The sequence below is a fragment of the Neophocaena asiaeorientalis genome, unplaced genomic scaffold, assembly GCF_003031525.2.
Source record: "Neophocaena asiaeorientalis asiaeorientalis breed wild unplaced genomic scaffold, Neophocaena_asiaeorientalis_V1.1 scaffold347, whole genome shotgun sequence".
NCBI lineage: Eukaryota > Metazoa > Chordata > Mammalia > Artiodactyla > Phocoenidae > Neophocaena > Neophocaena asiaeorientalis.
In genome coordinates, this window is record NW_020171818.1 from 152,087 (window position 1) to 169,679 (window position 17,593).

General features: G+C 48.3%; 1 protein-coding gene across 1 annotated transcript in view; it reads right to left on the bottom strand.

Moving 5' to 3' along the window:
• Positions 1–16,963, bottom strand: part of PARP1 (poly(ADP-ribose) polymerase 1) — a 42,034-nt gene extending 25,071 nt beyond the window's left edge. Inside the window, exons 1-5 of the mRNA XM_024739089.1 lie at positions 16,683–16,963; positions 12,107–12,272; positions 4,450–4,565; positions 2,924–3,138; positions 1,225–1,324 (exon numbers count right to left, since the gene is read on the bottom strand). Coding sequence (XP_024594857.1) covers positions 1,225–1,324; positions 2,924–3,138; positions 4,450–4,565; positions 12,107–12,272; positions 16,683–16,802 — 717 coding nt within the window. The 5' untranslated portion in view covers positions 16,803–16,963. The remainder of the gene's footprint in view (positions 1–1,224; positions 1,325–2,923; positions 3,139–4,449; positions 4,566–12,106; positions 12,273–16,682) is intronic.
• Positions 16,964–17,593: the final 630 nt, after the last annotated feature.

Consider the following 17,593-nt stretch of genomic DNA (forward strand, 5'->3'; position numbering starts at 1 on the left):
TGAGGGTGGTGGGCGAGTTACTCACGTCTCAGCCTCAGACCCCACCACCTCTGCAAAACAGGAAAATGCCGGCCCTCTCTGCACCGAGCGAGGAGTTGTTTAACTCGCTTGTCACGCACGCACACACACACACGCGCGCGCGCCCTTTCCCAGCCTCTGTAAGGGCCTCTCTCGATAACATCCTTGCCTGCAGCGCCACGTGCTGGGCCACTGGTGACGGAGATGAGGGAGCACGAGGCAAAAGTCTAAGGGTATAAGGTTAGATCAGAGAGGCAGAACTTTGTCATCTGCGTGATCAAGGATGGGAGGCCAGCGTGGGGACCATGTGCAGTGTTCCCAGCTTCTGATTTTCGTTTTACCTCTGACAACACTGGAGACGGGGAAGATGGGCATGAAGGGCAAATGCAGAAGAGCACCCCAGCTCCGCTGCAGCTGGGGTTGGCACCAAACTGACACAGTTTTCATTGAAGGACAACCACACCGAACCTGTGATTCTTATCAAGCAGCTGGAACCACACCAGAACTTGCTTCTAATTTTTTACACCACCGGCAAAAACCAGAATACTCACGGAAGAGCGCAGCAGAGGGCTCATGGAAATCACGTCCCCGAGAAGCGACTGACTGCTCTCCCCTAGTTTCCCCAACACTCATCTTTTTCTGGTTAACAATTTTTACTTCGTTTCGACACACACGTAACCAACACAGCGATGAATTTCTCTGGTCAGTGACCGCTGACCTAACGGGCAGTTTGCTCCTCTTAATATGTGCCTTTTATTATTATTTTTTTTTAACAAGAGATTCTCATTAAAAAACATGGAACTTCATCTCTTCCGGCCATTGCCTGTGCCAAGAACCTGTGGCATCCTTGAATTTAATCCGCAGTTTCCAACGTGCTACAGGCCCGGGAGGCACAGTGATGCACAGGTGGCCGAAGCACGGCGTGCCCGTCCCAGCGTGAGGCTGCCGAGCGGGAAGCGACAGCTCAGCTCCTGCCGAGCCCGGCTACCGCTGCTCTGGCGCCTAGCTTTCACATAAGAACTATTGCTTTGGGAGGAGGGAAGAAAACCTGGGGGAAAAACCAGGCTATTTACCAACAGCTATCAAGTTGGGAACTTTTAAAGCTCTCATTAAGCAGGACACACGCACCTCCTTGAACTTTCTTCCCAGAATGAGGACGAGAGTTGAGACTGAAAGGCGAGAGGAGACGCCCAGCTTGGGACTCACCTTGAGGGCCTTTTCAAGCTTACTCTCCTTGTCTTTTTCTTTTCTAGATTTCTTCTTGGCCACTTCCTCCATTCCATCCACCTCGTCGCCTTTTCGCTTTCTGAAAGAGACAAAGGACGTAAGGGAAAGAACCAGAGCCATTAAAGCCCTGAAAGCCAACAGCTCTGGCGACACACCATCCCAAGGCCATTCTCGTGCGGCTCAGCCAGGCCCTGCCCACTGAGAAGCTCGCCCTCTGCTCAGACAGTGTCTGTGGCTGACGTCATCCACTGCAGGAAGCACAGCTGCTAGGAGGGGCCAGCGGTCCCTCCAGGGCCTTGGAACAACCCCGCACAGCACAGATGAGAGAGATGGCCTGGAAGGTTCTGGCAGGGACTATGCGGGAGGCAAGACCATAGCTGAGGGCGGGGACTGCATCAGTGCCAGGCGCTGAGCCTTTCAATCTAAGACACAGGGCTGCTCCTGAGGCCAAGAGGCTGTTCTCAGGCCGGGGAGGCTGTGTTGCCACTTCAAGCCCAACAACAAGCGGTGGCCTAGGCGCTGCCAACCAGTCTGCCTCAGCAAACGCTGCCGACCAAGTTCAGCGGCATCACCCCTGACCTAAGAGGGGGCACTGAGGGTCATCAGTAGGCCCTAGAAACAGGGCAGGTCAGCCACGGAGGTTAATACTCACTTTCAGCCATCACACAGGCCTGAGATCAAACCCTTGCATTTTTCCTCATCCGTAAAAACAAGGAAAAGAATACCATCTGCTCCGTAGGATTGTGGTGATGGTTAAATGAAATATCCTCTGTAAAAGGCTTAGCATAGCGCCCGGCACGCCACAAGTGCTCAACCAGTGCTGGTTGTTACAGCATCATTGTGAGCTTGTTCACTCCTACACCTACACCCCATATCAAAGCACCCTGAGGCTTTTTAAATCTGTGGGTCCGACTTTCCAGTTTTCTTTCCCATTCCAGAGCCACGTGTGCGGTGCAATAAACTTGTGCGTTTTGAACTGAAATACTGCGCGAAGGCCGCTGGATGAGGGGGAGGTGGGGTCACCCCGACCCTACACCTTCCAAGGGGCACAGTGTACACCGCAGCCCTGCCACGCCCCCCTCCGTGGGCTCGTCACCAAGAACTAGACTGGGGCCAAGGGACCGGCAGAGGGAACACAGGAAAGAAGTGCCCACAGGATCAACACAGACCTAAATGTTAGCACCGTATGAAAGCCATACCATATCTGAACTCAACCAGATAACTTATCGACTGCCCACCCCCGCTATTTAAAGAGTCAAGATTCTCCCAGCGCCGTGCTCAAGACAGACCCAGACACACAGGGACACATCCACACACGAGGACATCAGGGGGACGTGAAAGTGGGTCATGCAGGGGTCAGAGGAAAGATGGAGGTGGTGGACTCCAGCCAGGGGAGCGCTCAGACGGAGCAGGGGAAAGTGGGATTTGCTCTCTGCCTGTCCACGGAGGTCAGATCCGGGACAGGGAACAGACCACCAGCAGTGGCAGGAACACGCACTGCAGCTTCCCCAGGCCTTCCCTGCTCTGTCCCCGACTGCCTCAGCTGGGGAAGGGGCGGAGCTCTGCTGCCCCCCAGCGCCCGCATCCCCAGCTTACTGACGGGCAGCAAGGGGAACACAGGAGTGATATGGACTCTGGGCCTGTGTGAAGCCTCCACCCTGCCGGCCCCAGCACCCACCCTTCACTCTTGATGGCCGGGAGCTGCCTCTTCAGGGCTTCCTTGTCTTCTGCGGCGAGGAGGCTGAAGCCCTTGAGCTGGCTCGCGCTGTACTCAGGCCGGAAGCCCAGCTCCTCTCTGTTCTCAACAAAGCAGTTCGGGTGGTACCAGCGGTCGATCATGCCTAGCTGGGGCTTCTCGGGGTCCAGCATCTTCTTGGACAGGCGCACCTGGCCCTGTAGGAGAATCCACAAGTGTTACCAAAGACAGACAAGGAAGGATGGTCAAACATCGGGGGGCCAGGGGCGACCAGGTCCACACCGAAGGCAATGGGAGGGCTGCTGGGAGGTTCTGGCTCTTTTATGCCACCAAGGATAGTGTTTCCCTCAAGCCTCAGCACCCCATCTAAGAAGGGGTGAAGTCCAACCAGCTACCCACCTACCTTGCTGCCTGGGCAAGTGAGGAGGTAACAGCATTACCCTGAGGATGTTCTGCTGACCTGGTGCAGACGTGAAGAACAACACCTGGGCTGCTATATCGCAGGCTCAGAAGGAGCCAGTGCAGGCCCCAATTCTAGCAGGGACTTTCTGCAATCCCCCCACCCAGACTCTTCAGTCTCTTTACACATATGAAGACCCCCTAAGATGCAGTAATAAACTATCTTATGCTAGAATCTAGCCCCGCCATCCTCCCCAGGTTTACAATTCCCAGGCCTGACATTCCGAGTGAGTTTCATGCCTGTGAGCCCAGATTGGAAACCTTGTAACAAGGAGCACCGGACACTACTCCACTCCAGGCCAAGCAACAGTCAGCAGCACACAGCCTCGGGCATTCCCTTGGGAACCTTAACTTTTGCCTCAAATGCTTGCGGTTGAAGGTAGCTGGAAAAGATCTAGCAATTTCATGTTTTTCCTTTCTAAACACCCACTGACTCACCTCAATTTCCTGTATAATACCAAGGAGGCAGAAACCTTTAATCGATGCCTTGAATTAATCAACCAGCATGTTTACCTGAGATCAGAGCACCTTGGGTAATGAGGCTAAAGGGCACAGGCCGACCCCTCCACCTGTGTCCCTGCTACTCAGATAGCCGTCACTCTGCCAGACCAGCTGTCATTCTTCAGGGACCAGAGGTGGTAGGGAAGGGTGGTTAATGAAGTTCCTGATTAAGAGGAAGAAACCTGGAGGCTCATACCAGGGAAGAAACACACTCCTTAAACTTAATCCTACCATAAAACACAGCTTTCCCCCAGCCACTGCACAGCCCAGGAGAGAGCCCTTGTGTAAATGTTTTTCAAACTCTCCCAGGTCTCCTAAAAGCAGGTGCAGCGACGTACATGGGCTGGACCATGAATAATCAGGGCCAGACCTGCCTGGAAGAAAAGTGACTGTCATCTCCTGTCTCTACTAAGATCTTCACTTTATTTTTAACCACTGGTGTTGAGCCAGCACCTAAAGCCCCTATTTTTTCTTTTCTTTTGAGATATCCGATGACATCCAACGCAAGAAGTCCAGAAAGTCAGACAGGTGAAGTCCAAAGCTCTCACCTTTTCTATCTTCTCCATGCAGCCCTTGCACGTGCTTCTGTTGGACTTGGCATACTCTGCCGCAAAGTCGCCCAGTGTCTTCTCCGTCTTGCTGCCAACTCCACCTTGGCCTTTGCCTGAAGCATGAAACACAGCCACGCTCATTTCAGCAGCCTCCGCGCAGCTCCAAGGAGCCCCTGTCCTCCTCCTCTACCTCTTGGGATTCCTCTACCAGGACACCTTGTGTTCTGGGTGACCACAGCTGGTCCATCTCATCTACACTTGTTTCTTACCATTGTGGTTGGTTAACAGAGCTTCTTTTCTGGCAATAAAATAAAAAAATTTCTCAGGCAGCCTCCTGGAAACAGCACAGTGTCAGCTGGTGGTGGTCTCGCTGTCCCCCTCTCTCCATTTCCTCTGTAGCCCCCTTCTTCACTTTGGAAAGAACGTAAGTGCTTACTATGAAAACCCTGTAACATACTAAATTCCAACACTGCCTTCTAATTTCCATTACACCTTCACTTATCAGAGTTGAGTGTTGAGTTAAAAGGAGTATCTTGATATAGGAACAGATAAAAGTATATGTAATAATGAAACGTGGAGCTACAAGGATATATTGTACAACACGGGGAATAAAACCAATATTTTATAAATATAATATATTACACGAGTCATTCTATTGTACACCTGTAATTTATATACTATTGTACATCAACTATACTTCAATAAAAAAACAAAAACAAGAGAGCTGACAAACAACAACAAAAAAACCTCCATAATCAAGAGAAAAAGAAAATTAAATATGTGGTAAGGTGGCATTCCTAATTAGCGGGGAAAGATTGAATCATTCAATAAAGAATCTTGGGAAAAAATGGCCAACCATTTGGGACAAAAACTAGATTCTTTTCTTATACAAAAATAAACTCCAAGACTGAATGTTTCTCTCCTAAGATCAGGAATAAAGCAAGGCTGTCTTCTCTTACCACAGACAACACTGTACTGGAGGCTCTAATACGTGCAGTAGGCAAGAAAAAGAAAGAAAACGTGTAAGTGTAGAAAAGAACAAGTAAAGCCATCTCTATTTGTAGATGACATGATTGTAACTGGGATTAGTCTTAAGTATCTACAAAAAAGCTACTAGTACTATTAAGTGAATTTAGCAAATTTGCAGAGCACAAGGTCAATATAAAACATTTCTATATATTAGCAATAAACATACTGGAAAAAGAAATTAAAGCACACTACTATTTAAACAGCATTAAAATATACAGAATACTTAGAGATAAATTTAATAAGACATACAAGATCTCTCTCTACACTGAATCTACAAGGTTTTGCTGAAATTAAAGAAGAACTGAATATCGTGTTTATGGACCGAAAGACTCAATTTACTACGATGTCAATAATCCCCAGTTTGATCTACAGATCTGATGCAATGCCGATCAGAATCCTAGCAAGCTTTTCTGAGGGAGAAATTGACAAGTTTACCACAAAATTTGTAAGGAGATGACAAAGGACCTAGAAAGGTCAAAATACTGTTGAAAAAGAACAAATTTAGAGGAATTACACTACAAGACTTCATGACTTACTCTAAGGTTACAATCATTAAGACAGTGGAGTAGCATAAATCAGTGGAACCAAGTATCGAGACCATATACAGACCTATCATCAACTGATTTTGATAAGGAAGCCAAAGTCTTTTCAACAAATGGTGCTGGAACAAAATAATAGCCACATGGGAAAAAAAACAAAAAACGTGTGCCTCACACCTAACACAAAAGTTAATTTAAGATAAATAAAATTAAATAATTTAAGATAAGCTAAAACTATAAAACTCCCAGAAGTTCTGGAGCATATCCTTCAATGACCTTAAACAGTAAGCAAAGATTTCTTAGGAGACAGAAATTACTACCCCAAAAAGGAGAAAAAAACACACACAAAAACAACAAATTGGACTTCATCAAAACGAAAAACGATTGCTCTTCAGAAAATGTCACTAGGGCTTTCCTGGTGGCGTACTGGTTAAGAATCCGCCTGCCGATGCACGGGACACGGGTTCGAGCCCTGGCCTGCGAAGATCCCACATGCCGCAGAGCAACTAAGCCCATGCGCCACAACTACTGAGCCTGCGCTCTAGAGCCCGAGAGCCTCAACTACTGAAGCCCGCGCGCCCAGAGCCCGGGCTCCGCAACAAGAGAAGCCACTGCCGTGAGAAGCCTGCGCACCGCAATGAAGAGTAGCCCCCGCTGGCCACAACTAGAGAAAGCCCGTGCAGCAACAAAGACCCAATGCAGCCAAAAATAAATAAATAAAATAAGTAAATTTTTTAAAAAGTCAGTAAATAAACGAAAAGACAAACCTCTGAATGGGAGAAGGTATTTGCATTATTTATATCTAATAGAGGACACGCACCTAGAATATTCTAAGAACTCTTACAACTCAATAATAAAGACATGCAAATTAAAACCGTGATATCACTACACACTTATCGTAATGGCTAATATCAAAAAGAGTGACCATACCAAGTGCTGACAAGGGTGTGGAGGAACTCTCAAACAGTGCTGGTGGCAATGTAAAATGGTACAACGCCTTGGAAACCAGTTTGGCACCTTCTTTAGAAAGCTGAACGTACATCTAATGTATGATCTACCACTCCATTCCCAGCTATATACCCAAGAGAAACGAGAGCACATGTGCGTACAGAGCTTGTACACAAGTGTTCGTAGCAGCTGTATTTGTAATGGTCCCAATCTGTCAACAACTTAAAAGTTACCAACAGGAGAATGGATGAACCAAGTGTGATATACTCAAAAGACTACTCCTCAGTAATAAAGAAAAGAACTGATGACACATGAGACAACCCGGGTAAGTCTCACAGACATTATGCTGAGTGAAAGCAGCTTAGGAGAGAAAAAGATACTACTCTTTTTTCCCTGAAACCCTAAATCACAGAAAATTAATCCAAAGGGATAGAAGTCAGAACAGTGGTTACCTTGCTGAGGCGGAAGATGACTCGGAAAGGGCATAAGGGACCTTTCTGGGGGTGGCGGGTACAGAAGTTCGATGGGGTGAATATTAGATGTGTGTATGCATTTGTCAAAACTCACTGAACTGTACACGTAAAGTTTGTGCATATAACTGTATGTACATTATTTTTAAAATTCCGGATGAAAGATTTCAAAATACCAAAAACAGATACTTTATTCAAAATACCAAAAACAGGTACTTCTGGGCTTCCCTGGTGGCGCAGTGGTTTAGAGTCTGCCTGCCGATGCAGGGGACGCGGGTTCGTGCCCCGGTCCAGGAAGATCCCACATGCCACAGAGCGGCTGGGCCCGTGAGTCATGGCCGCTGAGCCTGTGCATCCGGAGCCTGTGCTCCGCAACGGGAGAGGCCAGAACAGTGAGAGGCCCGTGTACCGCTAAAAAAACAAAAAAAAACCAGGTACTTCAAGTGAGAAAACAGATATGACAAGAACATTTAGTAAAAGATGAAGCTTCAATATGATGAAACAGAAAATAACCTATCTAAAAGAAATATGTCAAACCAGGAAAAATATTTGCAAAACATGAGACCAAGAATTAGTATCTTTTGTATTTCACTAAGGAAAAGAAAAATACCCCAAGAGAAAAATGAGGAAAAGACACACACAACTATTAAAGTAACACAAATGACTGATCAACACATGACAAAATGTTCCATGTCACTAGGAGCAAAATGAAAAGGAATGAAAATACTTAGGGATGGTGTGGAAGTGGAGAAATGGGTACATCTCATACTGTTGGTACCAGTGGAACTGATACAACCTTTCTGAAAGGCAAGTTGGCACACACACAGAAGGCCTTCAAATACTTTCTCTCTTTCAGCAGTATTTCCCCCCTCTTGGAATTAAAGAAAAAACTGGACAGGTGCCCAGGATATACCAGAAATCTGCGGCAGCTCTATGTGTAATAGAGCCAAATGGTTTAAAGTCTAGCTTCAAAAGCAAGAGAGTCTGGACTTGAATCTCAGCTTGAACATTTACCACCAGCATAACCTTGGGCCACTTACCTAACCTCTAGGTGTCTCAGCTCCCCAACTGGAAAAACTGGTAAAGGGCTGGGGCAAGGACTCAATGAAATTAATATGTCAAATACGTGAATGGTGTGCAAAATTGAGCAAGACCTCAAGAAGTGAATACTACGTACCTTTAACAACAACGACGGAAATCCGTAACTTAAGATGAAGAGTAAATATTAAGCTGTATAATGTAATAGGTAGGTATGGGGAAGTACAAATCCAGATCACCATGAAATACCACTTCAAATCATTAGGAAGAGTATTACTAAAAAGAAAAAATCCTGAAAAACCAACCTCCCCTCCCCTCCCGCCAAAATCCAGAAAATAAAAGTGTTGATACGGATGTGGAGAAATCAGAACCCCGTGTATTGCTGGTGGGGATGTATAATCCTGCAGCCGCTGTGGCAAACAGTACTGCAGTTTACACAAAAAATTGAATCTAGAATAACCATACGATCCAGCAATTCCACTTCTGGGTATATACATAAGAGGACGAAAGCAGGGTCTGGAACAGGTATCTGTATACCAACGTTCACCAATCACCAATCGGCAGAAACAACGCACGTGTCCATCAATGAATGAATGGATAAACAAAATCTAGTATAGCCATGTAACAGAATATTATTCAGCCTTAAAAAGGAAGGAAATTCTGACACACGCCACACGAATGAACCCTGAAGACATTAGGTGGAGTGAAATAGTAGGCACAAATTGACAAATATAGTGTAAGCCAAACACAAAAGGACAAATACTGTATGATTCCATCCATATGAGGTACTTAGAAGTAGTCAAATTCATAGACAGAAATAAGAGTGGTTGTCAGAGACTGGGGAGAGGTAATGAGGAATTAGTGCTTAATGGGTATGGAGTATTAGTTTGGGAAGATGGCAAAGTTTTGGAGATGAATGGTGGTGATGACTGCGTAACAATGGGAATGCACTTAACACCACTGAAACGTACACTTAAAAATGGTTAAGATGGGACTTCCCTGGTGGCGCAGTGGTTGAGAGTCCACCTGCTGATGCAGGGGACACGGGTTCGTGCCCCGGTCCGGGAGGATCCCACGTGCCGCGGAGCGGCTGGGCCTGTGAGCCATGGCCGCTGAGCCTGCGCGTCCAGAGCCTGTGCTCCGCACCGGGAAAGGCCACAACAGTGAGAGGCTCGCGTACCGCAAAAAAAAAAATTTTGAATAGAAAATAATTTTCTAATAAGACACCCACAACATTAATGATAGTTCTTTCTGAATTACAGGATCTGGGACGATTTAACTTTTTCTCATCAACAGCCTGGAGTCACAACAACAGGTTAAACTGGGTCAGTTCACAGCAAGGCAGAGAAATGAGAATTCAGTCTCAGGAGACCTTCAAAAGGGGACAAAAAAAAAAAAACTGTTTAAAATTTAAAGGCATCTCAGCAAGTTTGCGGATGCTGACAAACTGACCAAGGCTTATATGGAGAGGCAGAGGACCCAGAACAGCCAATATAATATTGAAGAGGAACGAAGTCAGGGGACTGACACTACCTGACTTCCAGACTTGCTATAAAGCTATATAATCAAGACAGTGTGGTACTGGTGAAATACACAAATTGATAAATATGCCAGAATACAGCCCAGGAGTACACCCACACAGATACAATCAACTGATGTTTGAGGAGCAAAGGCAACACAGTGGAGAACAGCCTTTTCAACAAGTAGTGCGGGGACAACTGGGCATCCGCATGCAAAAAAATTTAATCTAGACAACAGATTAAACCTGTTGCAAATATTAACTCAAAATGGATCGCAGGGGCTTCCCTGGTGGCGCAGTTGTTGAGAATCTGCCTGCCAATGCAGGGGACACGGGTTCGAGCCCTGGTCTGGGACGATCCCAAATGCCGCGGAGCAACTTAGGCCCGTGAGCCACAACTACTGAGCCTGCGCGTCTGGAGCTTGTGCTCCGCAACAAGAGAGGCCATGACAGCGAGAGACCCCCGCCCCACGCTCGCTGCAACTAGAGAAAGCCCTCGCACAGAAAGGAAGACCCAACACAAATAAAGAAGCTTTCATTTAAAAACAAACAAACATTGTTTTCAGAATAATACTGTGTATCACTGATTTGTCTAAATAGCACTCCCACACCCAGTCTTTAGGGAAAAAAAAAAAATGGATCACAGACTTAAATGTATTGATAGAACACAAAACTATAAAACTCCTAGAAGATAACACAGGAGAAAGTCTAGATGACCTTGGGTATGGTGATGACTTTTTAGATACAATAGCAGACCTAGTACATGAAAGAAATAATTGAGAAGCTGGACTTTTATTAAAATCAAAAATGTCTACTTTGTGAAAGACAGTGCCAAGAGAATAAAAAAGACAAGCCACAGCCTGGGAGAAAATACTTGCAAAAGACACATCTGATCAAGGACTGTTGTCCAAACTATATGAGGAACTCAATAAAACGAACCTGATTAAAATTGGGAGAATATCTGAACAGACCCTTTACCAAAGAACATATACAGATGGCAGACAGAAATGTGAGAGGATGCTCAACATCATATGGTACTAAGGAACCGCAAATTAAAATGAGATACCACTACAAACATTTTAGATGGCCAAAATCCAAAACGTTGGTAAAAAATGCCGGTAAGAACGTGGAGTAACAGGAACTCTCATTCATTGCTGGTGGTAATGTAAATGGTTTGGCCATTTTAGAAGACAGCTCACAGTCTAAACATACTCTTACCATACAATCCAGCAATTGTGTGCCTTGGTATTTACCCACATGAGTTGAAAACTTAGGTCCACCCCAAACCCTGCACATGGATGTTTACAGTAGGTTTATTCATAAGTGCCATAACTTGGAAGCACCCACAGCGTCCTTAAATAGGTGAATGGATAAACTGTGGTACCTCCCAACAATGGAATATTATTCAGTGCCCAAAAGAAGTAAGTTACTGAGCCGTGAAAAGATATGCAGGAACCTTAAATGCATTATTACTAAATGAAATAAGCCAATCTGAAAAGGTTGCATACTGTTTGATTCTAACTATGTGACATTCTAGAAAAGATGAAACTACGGAGATAGGAAAAATGTCAGTGGTTGGCAGAGGGAGGGATTAACAGGTGGAACACAGAGGAATTTTATAAGGGAGTGGAAATACTCTGTACGACGTTATAATGATTGATATATGTCATTATACATTTGCCCAAACCCATGTAAGATGTACACCACCACGAGTGATGACTAATATAAACCACGGACTTTGGGTGATGATGTATCAGTGTAGGTTCCGTGACTGTAACAAATGGACCATCTGCTGGGGGATGCTGATAGTGGCGGAGGTCATGGGAACTCTCTGTACTTTCCGCTTAATTTTGCTGTGAACCTAAAACTACTCTAAAAACAAGGTCTATTAAAGATAACAACTGCAACAAATGTAAAGGCTACATTTCAAGCATCTGGAGAAATATCCTGCACCAAACACAACACTGGGTCCCTGAGGCGCTGCTGAAATAACAGAGGGGTAAGCTGAAGGACCTTTTCTTTGCTGCCACAGAAAATCTCCCCCTCCCCCCCACAACCCAGGAAGCTTTGGGGGTTGGGGCAACCCCTGCACCTCCCTGGTGTGCACGCACCCGTCACTCCTCCAGCCTCAGCCGTCTTCTTGACCTTCTGCTGGTCATCCCAGCGGAGCTCGGAGAACCCATCCACCTCGACGTCAGGGTGCCGTATGGAGTGGCCGACCTTCCAGAAGCAGGAGAAGTGGTACCAGTGCGGGACTTTTCCGTCGAACATGGGCGACTAGAAGGGCGGAACCAGAGGAGGAGAAAGCGCAGTGAGCCTCAGGCCCGGCACTCAGCACCTGGGATCCTAGCCCCCCGTTTGCTTACCTGTAAACCAAGGGCAGCCTCCTCTCCACTCCCCGACGTCGCAGGGGAAATGCTGCCAACATGGGCAATCAGCACCCACCCCTCAGCTATGAAAGCTGCCTGCCGAGCCCGCCCTGGGGACAGGGACCAGGACATCCCTCGGGACTGACCGCCGTTCTGGCTAAGAGTTCAGCGTACTGTTACCAAAGTCGCCGCCGCGCTTCAGTCACAGGCTCAGCCCAGAGCTCAGTGAGGGCACAGGAGACGCAAGTCCTGCGTCCCGCACGCCCACACGTGGAGAGGTGCCACCGCCAGGCCCAAAGGGCTCTGTGCACTTAGAACAATGCAGAACAAGCCCAAGCTCAGGCGCCAGGCCAAGCAACTGTGTCAGAGAAGCGTCACACCAGCAGCGAGCCACGCAGATGTGCGTGGGATGAAGGACTTCTACGAGGGAGAGGGACGGGGGGGGCGGTGTCACCTCACCCCCAGCAGCTGGGAGGTCCCTCCTGCCCCTCACCGGCCACCAGGGGATACCCTGCAGTTGTCTCTGGGGAACCAGCACCGTTATTTCACAGTTGCATGGGGGTGGGGGTCAGACAGGCAGCAAGTGACTCGGCCTCAACTTGAAACAGTGACCACGGTTCTTTCCACTACACTGCTCGGCAGGAAGAGGTACTTAAAAATATACAAACGGTCTGACTGGAGCAAGAGAGGCCCCAAACATCTGCTTTGATAGAACATAAGTCTAAATGTCAAGCAGATGGCATAAAACAGCATTAAAAATAAATACCATGCAGAACTTTCAGGATGGAGTTGTGCGGACAGGGCAAGTACTCTGAAAAAGCAGTGACAAGATCTCCAACTGGCCCTCTACTACTAGGTGAGCGGCCTCTCTCTGGATTTAATATACGGTATTAAATAAAGTGTGGGGTTAATAAGGCTGGGGCACAAGGACTCTTCAGCATCAAGCAGCTTGGGATTACAGCAGCATCGGCTGTTCCCTGGGCCCAGAATGTGCCCCAGCCCTACCTGGGGCGAACGGCACTTCGTCAGGTCCCATGACACCCCTTCCCATTTCCCCGCAGAGTCAAGATCCATTTGGGTTATTATTTGATCAACGTCTGTGTCCTGCGTCGGGTTAGAAGCTCCCAGAGAGGCACGATGCCTGCCTTGCTAGCAACTGGCAACGCCAGCTCACGGCGGGCACACAGTGTCTGCGGAATGCCCCAAGTCTGGAGGGAAGAGGGAAGAAAGGTGGGATGGAGGAACTCCTGCCGTGGAAAAGACGCTCCCTCCAAACCTGAGACAGCCCTCCCCACCCCCAACCAGACGACAAACGGCATTTCAGAGAGTAGACTCGTGCCCTGGCTCTCAAACTTTCACCAAGGCAGCCGACACCTCGTTAAGCATCTGGACGTCTTGTTACAACATCTGTGGTGGCCTCGACCTGGGTCTTCCCGCCCTGGGACCCCTGTCTAAGCCTGCTCTAAGAGCAAAGGGGGGCATGTGGCTCAGCGGCTTTGCCCCGACTGGAACTCATGGCCGTGGCATTTCTTCCTGGCTCTGCTGGGGCCCGACACTTACCCCTTAAACTTCGATCTGGGTGCCATGCCCCCAACCACTGGCGCACTGCCAGACACCAGAGAGGAGGCGTGCACAAGGGTGTACTCACAGCACAGGCTTGGGGGACTGTTAGGGCTCCCGTCCTCCCCCAAAAGAGGAAAGACCCCTTAACCAAGGCAAGGCTTTACTTTAGAACTTAGGACTGAGACTGATACAGCCGGAAGGGAACTGGACCAAGGGCACAAGACTACTGGCTCCGCTCGGCAGCTACCAGGCTCGAGCAAGCAGCCGAATCCTTCGCTGTACACTCAGCAAACATGAGCGCCTACCACGTACCAGGGTCCTTACCCAGCCACTCAGTCTGTTTCCAGAGAAACCGGCCACAAAAGGAGGCCATACCACGGCCCACTAACCCGCAGAGAGCGGAATGACCACTAGCACGAAGAAAGTCACCACGCAGTGTGCTACAGGTCCTTCCAAGAACACCAACAAGTCAAAAGGCTGGAAGGCCCAGTTCATCCCCTCGAGGCTGCCCCAGAGCATGCCAGCTAAAGTATCAGGTATTTGATACTCAGAGAACAATCCTCCCATACAAAATGTAAAAGAAGGTATTTAAATCCAAGGGAAGTGGGGCGGGGGCGGGTGGGCAAGAATGGCTTCTTTCTTTCTGGCCTTCACCAGCTCAGCCTACAAGACCAATGTTACATTCTGAGTTAAAACCCCACCCCCAGTTACAGTTAGAGAAAACCACACTTAATTTTAATAATAATTTCCTTCACTATCAAGAAGGATCCAGAATGTTAGACTTTCTTACCGCCTGGACTCCGATAGAGAGAGCCAACCCACCTCTTCATTCCTCACCAGTGTCCTTGTCTCCACACACTGGCTGGACTGAGGTTTTCTGTCTTTCCCAATAGAACAGGGTCATCTTTGGCTGTCAGGCGAAGGCTATGGATGTCCCTTTCTCAGACTAACATTTTAAAATGCACGATAAAATACATACGCTCACAAACGAAATCAATTATATTGAAATAATTATCAAAACATTTAAAATGTTTACTGAGATACAGTAATCTACAAGCTTTAAAGTATTAAATAACGAGACACAGTACCCACTTTAATAACTACTGTGATCTTGTAGCGATGAGTGTAAATGGTTATTTTAAGAAATCCCCAACAACTGTAAAGTGATGTGAAAATAACAGTAACTACTACTGACGACAAAAATCACAGGTACTGCTAACGCGCCTTTGCTTTGCAGGTTACATTCATAATTGTAGGAAGTAATGAATTGTAACTTAAGTCTAGTGAAAATAGAGATGCATATTTTTTCTCGCGGAAACTCATGGACCTCTTGAGTTCTATCTGCCATCCCACAGACTCCAGGTTAAGAGCTCCTGCGCTAATAGCAACTTCATAGGATCGGCGGCCCAAACATTAGGGTGAAAAGATGCTCTGCAGGAGATATAACGCCTCAAATGGTAGGCCTTGCCCACTTCTGCATCCTCAACTTCCTGCCACTTCTGTGGTGAGCTCCCATCTTGGGCACATCATGCCTAGGGAACAGCTCCATCAGGTGGCACCCACCCCTGTACAGCAATGTTTACCAGTCATCACCCCTTTAACCAAACTGGAAGCTCCCAGGCGTGGAGTCTCTCCTTGTGCCCCTAGTACCTAACACAGTGCCCAGAATCTAGCAGCTGCTCAGCGAGTGTTGACTGAACGAATAAGTATTGTGTGCCAGGTACTGAGCTAGGTGGCCCTGAGGCTGATTACAAGATGACAGCCTCAGTCCCTGCCATAGTATGAAATGAGACAGCCTAAGTACACTATGATACCCACTCCCCTCCAGCCAGTAACTACTGCAAATCCAGCAGTACCATCCGGTCATTCATAAAACACATACTGCCTCACCGCCCGGAAGGAAAATCAAGGTACCATGACCATGAGCACTAAGCTTGGATAAAGGCTTTCTGTTGGGAGTGGGGAAAACAGGGCAGGTGGGAACCCTGATTAGGCAGGCAGACAGGAGCTGAAGGAGGCAGGAACCTCCAGACACACTACATCACTGCAACACCCCTCCCGCCATCGGGCAAGCCTCAGGGACCACCAGAGGGAAATCCCGAATCTGTCAAGAAGCCCAGGTGAGAAACCCCAGGAGCCACTCTTACTCAAACCAGAGAGCTGCAAAGGCATCAGGAGGACGTGTCTGTGAACTTGGAAAGTTTGAGGAAAATGTTAAACCATAAATTAAGCCAAAAGTGAATGCACTGTACTGAAATGACACCAACTTGCATAGTTTTGCATAATTAAAAAAAATGAGAGTGGGTGTTGAAATGATAGCCAAAAATAGATTAAAAAAAAACAACCCTCACTTGCCAGTCGCCACCATCAATGTAGGACAAAAATCTTCCAGAATAAGGTTAGGTCAAAACCAGACTAGCTTCAAAAGACCACGCGTACGTTTTCTTCCCAAGGCGAATGGCTATAAAACAAACCCAGAAATAAGGACAGAAGCGGCTGCTTATTTTTACAAAGTAAAAGGCACCACCAGCTCCTGACCGTATTTCCCGGGCTTTTGCTGCAAGATCAGCAAAACCTTCCAAAAGGGTCCACCCGGCGGTCCATACACGGGACGAGAGCAAGCAGCTGCGGCCCGCAGGCCCCGCGCGGGCTCGAAAGGGCCGGCCCGGCCTGCAGCTCCAGACCAGCCCTCCCCCCACCCTCCCCGGACGCGCGGAAGCCCCAGCCTCGCACAAAGCGGCCTCTCCGCCCGTACCTGCACCATGATGGCCATCCGGAGCGAGTCCTTGGGGATGCTCTCGCTGCATTTCTTGCAAGAGGCGCGCCCGCTCTTGGCGTACTCGACCCGGTAGAGCTTGTCCGATGACTCCGCCATCCTCCTCCTCCTCGAGCTGCTGCAGCTCTGGGAGCCCGACGCCGCTACCTGGAGACCCGCTGCTGCTACCAACGCCTCACCCGCCGGTCCGCTCCCCGCTGGCGCACGAGTAGTCTAGAGACGCAGCCGCCGCCGCCTCCGAGCAAGCCGCGTAGGCCACCCGCCGCTCTGGATAGATTACTGATGCCTGGCGGCGGGCACGCTCCGGCGTCCGCGCTCACGTGGCGGGGCCGCCGGCGCGCGCGCCCCCTGCCGGCAGTGGGGCGGTGTTTCCCCGGCGCCTGAGGCTGCGGGAGCTCGAACCTGGCTGCTGCGGGCGTAGGCCGGGCTTACCCGGCGCCTGTAGCTCTTTGAAGGACGAAGCGCCGCCACCCCTTTAACCATTTGTCCCCAGGAAGGCTTACGTGCTCTCACAGCCAATTTCAGCCTCTCCCCTTTTTAATACGTGTATCCTCTCTCCCCTGAGGGCGGACAGGTCTGGAAGGCGCTGGGCTGGCTCGGGAATGTGGTTGATCTGCCAAAGAGAGGTCAACCTGGGCTGGCCCTCGGCGGACGTTCTAACTGCAGTCCGCAGACCGTTGGGACCCAATACTAACTGAAATCTAGCATCGCCTTCATTATGAATTTTAATGCATGGATACAGATTCTGGGAGTCTTAGCAATACCTGTGACTTTGTCAGCAATAGTTAGCACAGGTGCTTTCCTATCACTTTACAATTGTTGGAGAGAACTCAGTATTAAGCTCATCACTACTTAAATTGCGGTAGTTAAGAGACCTGCTGCTACTAGAT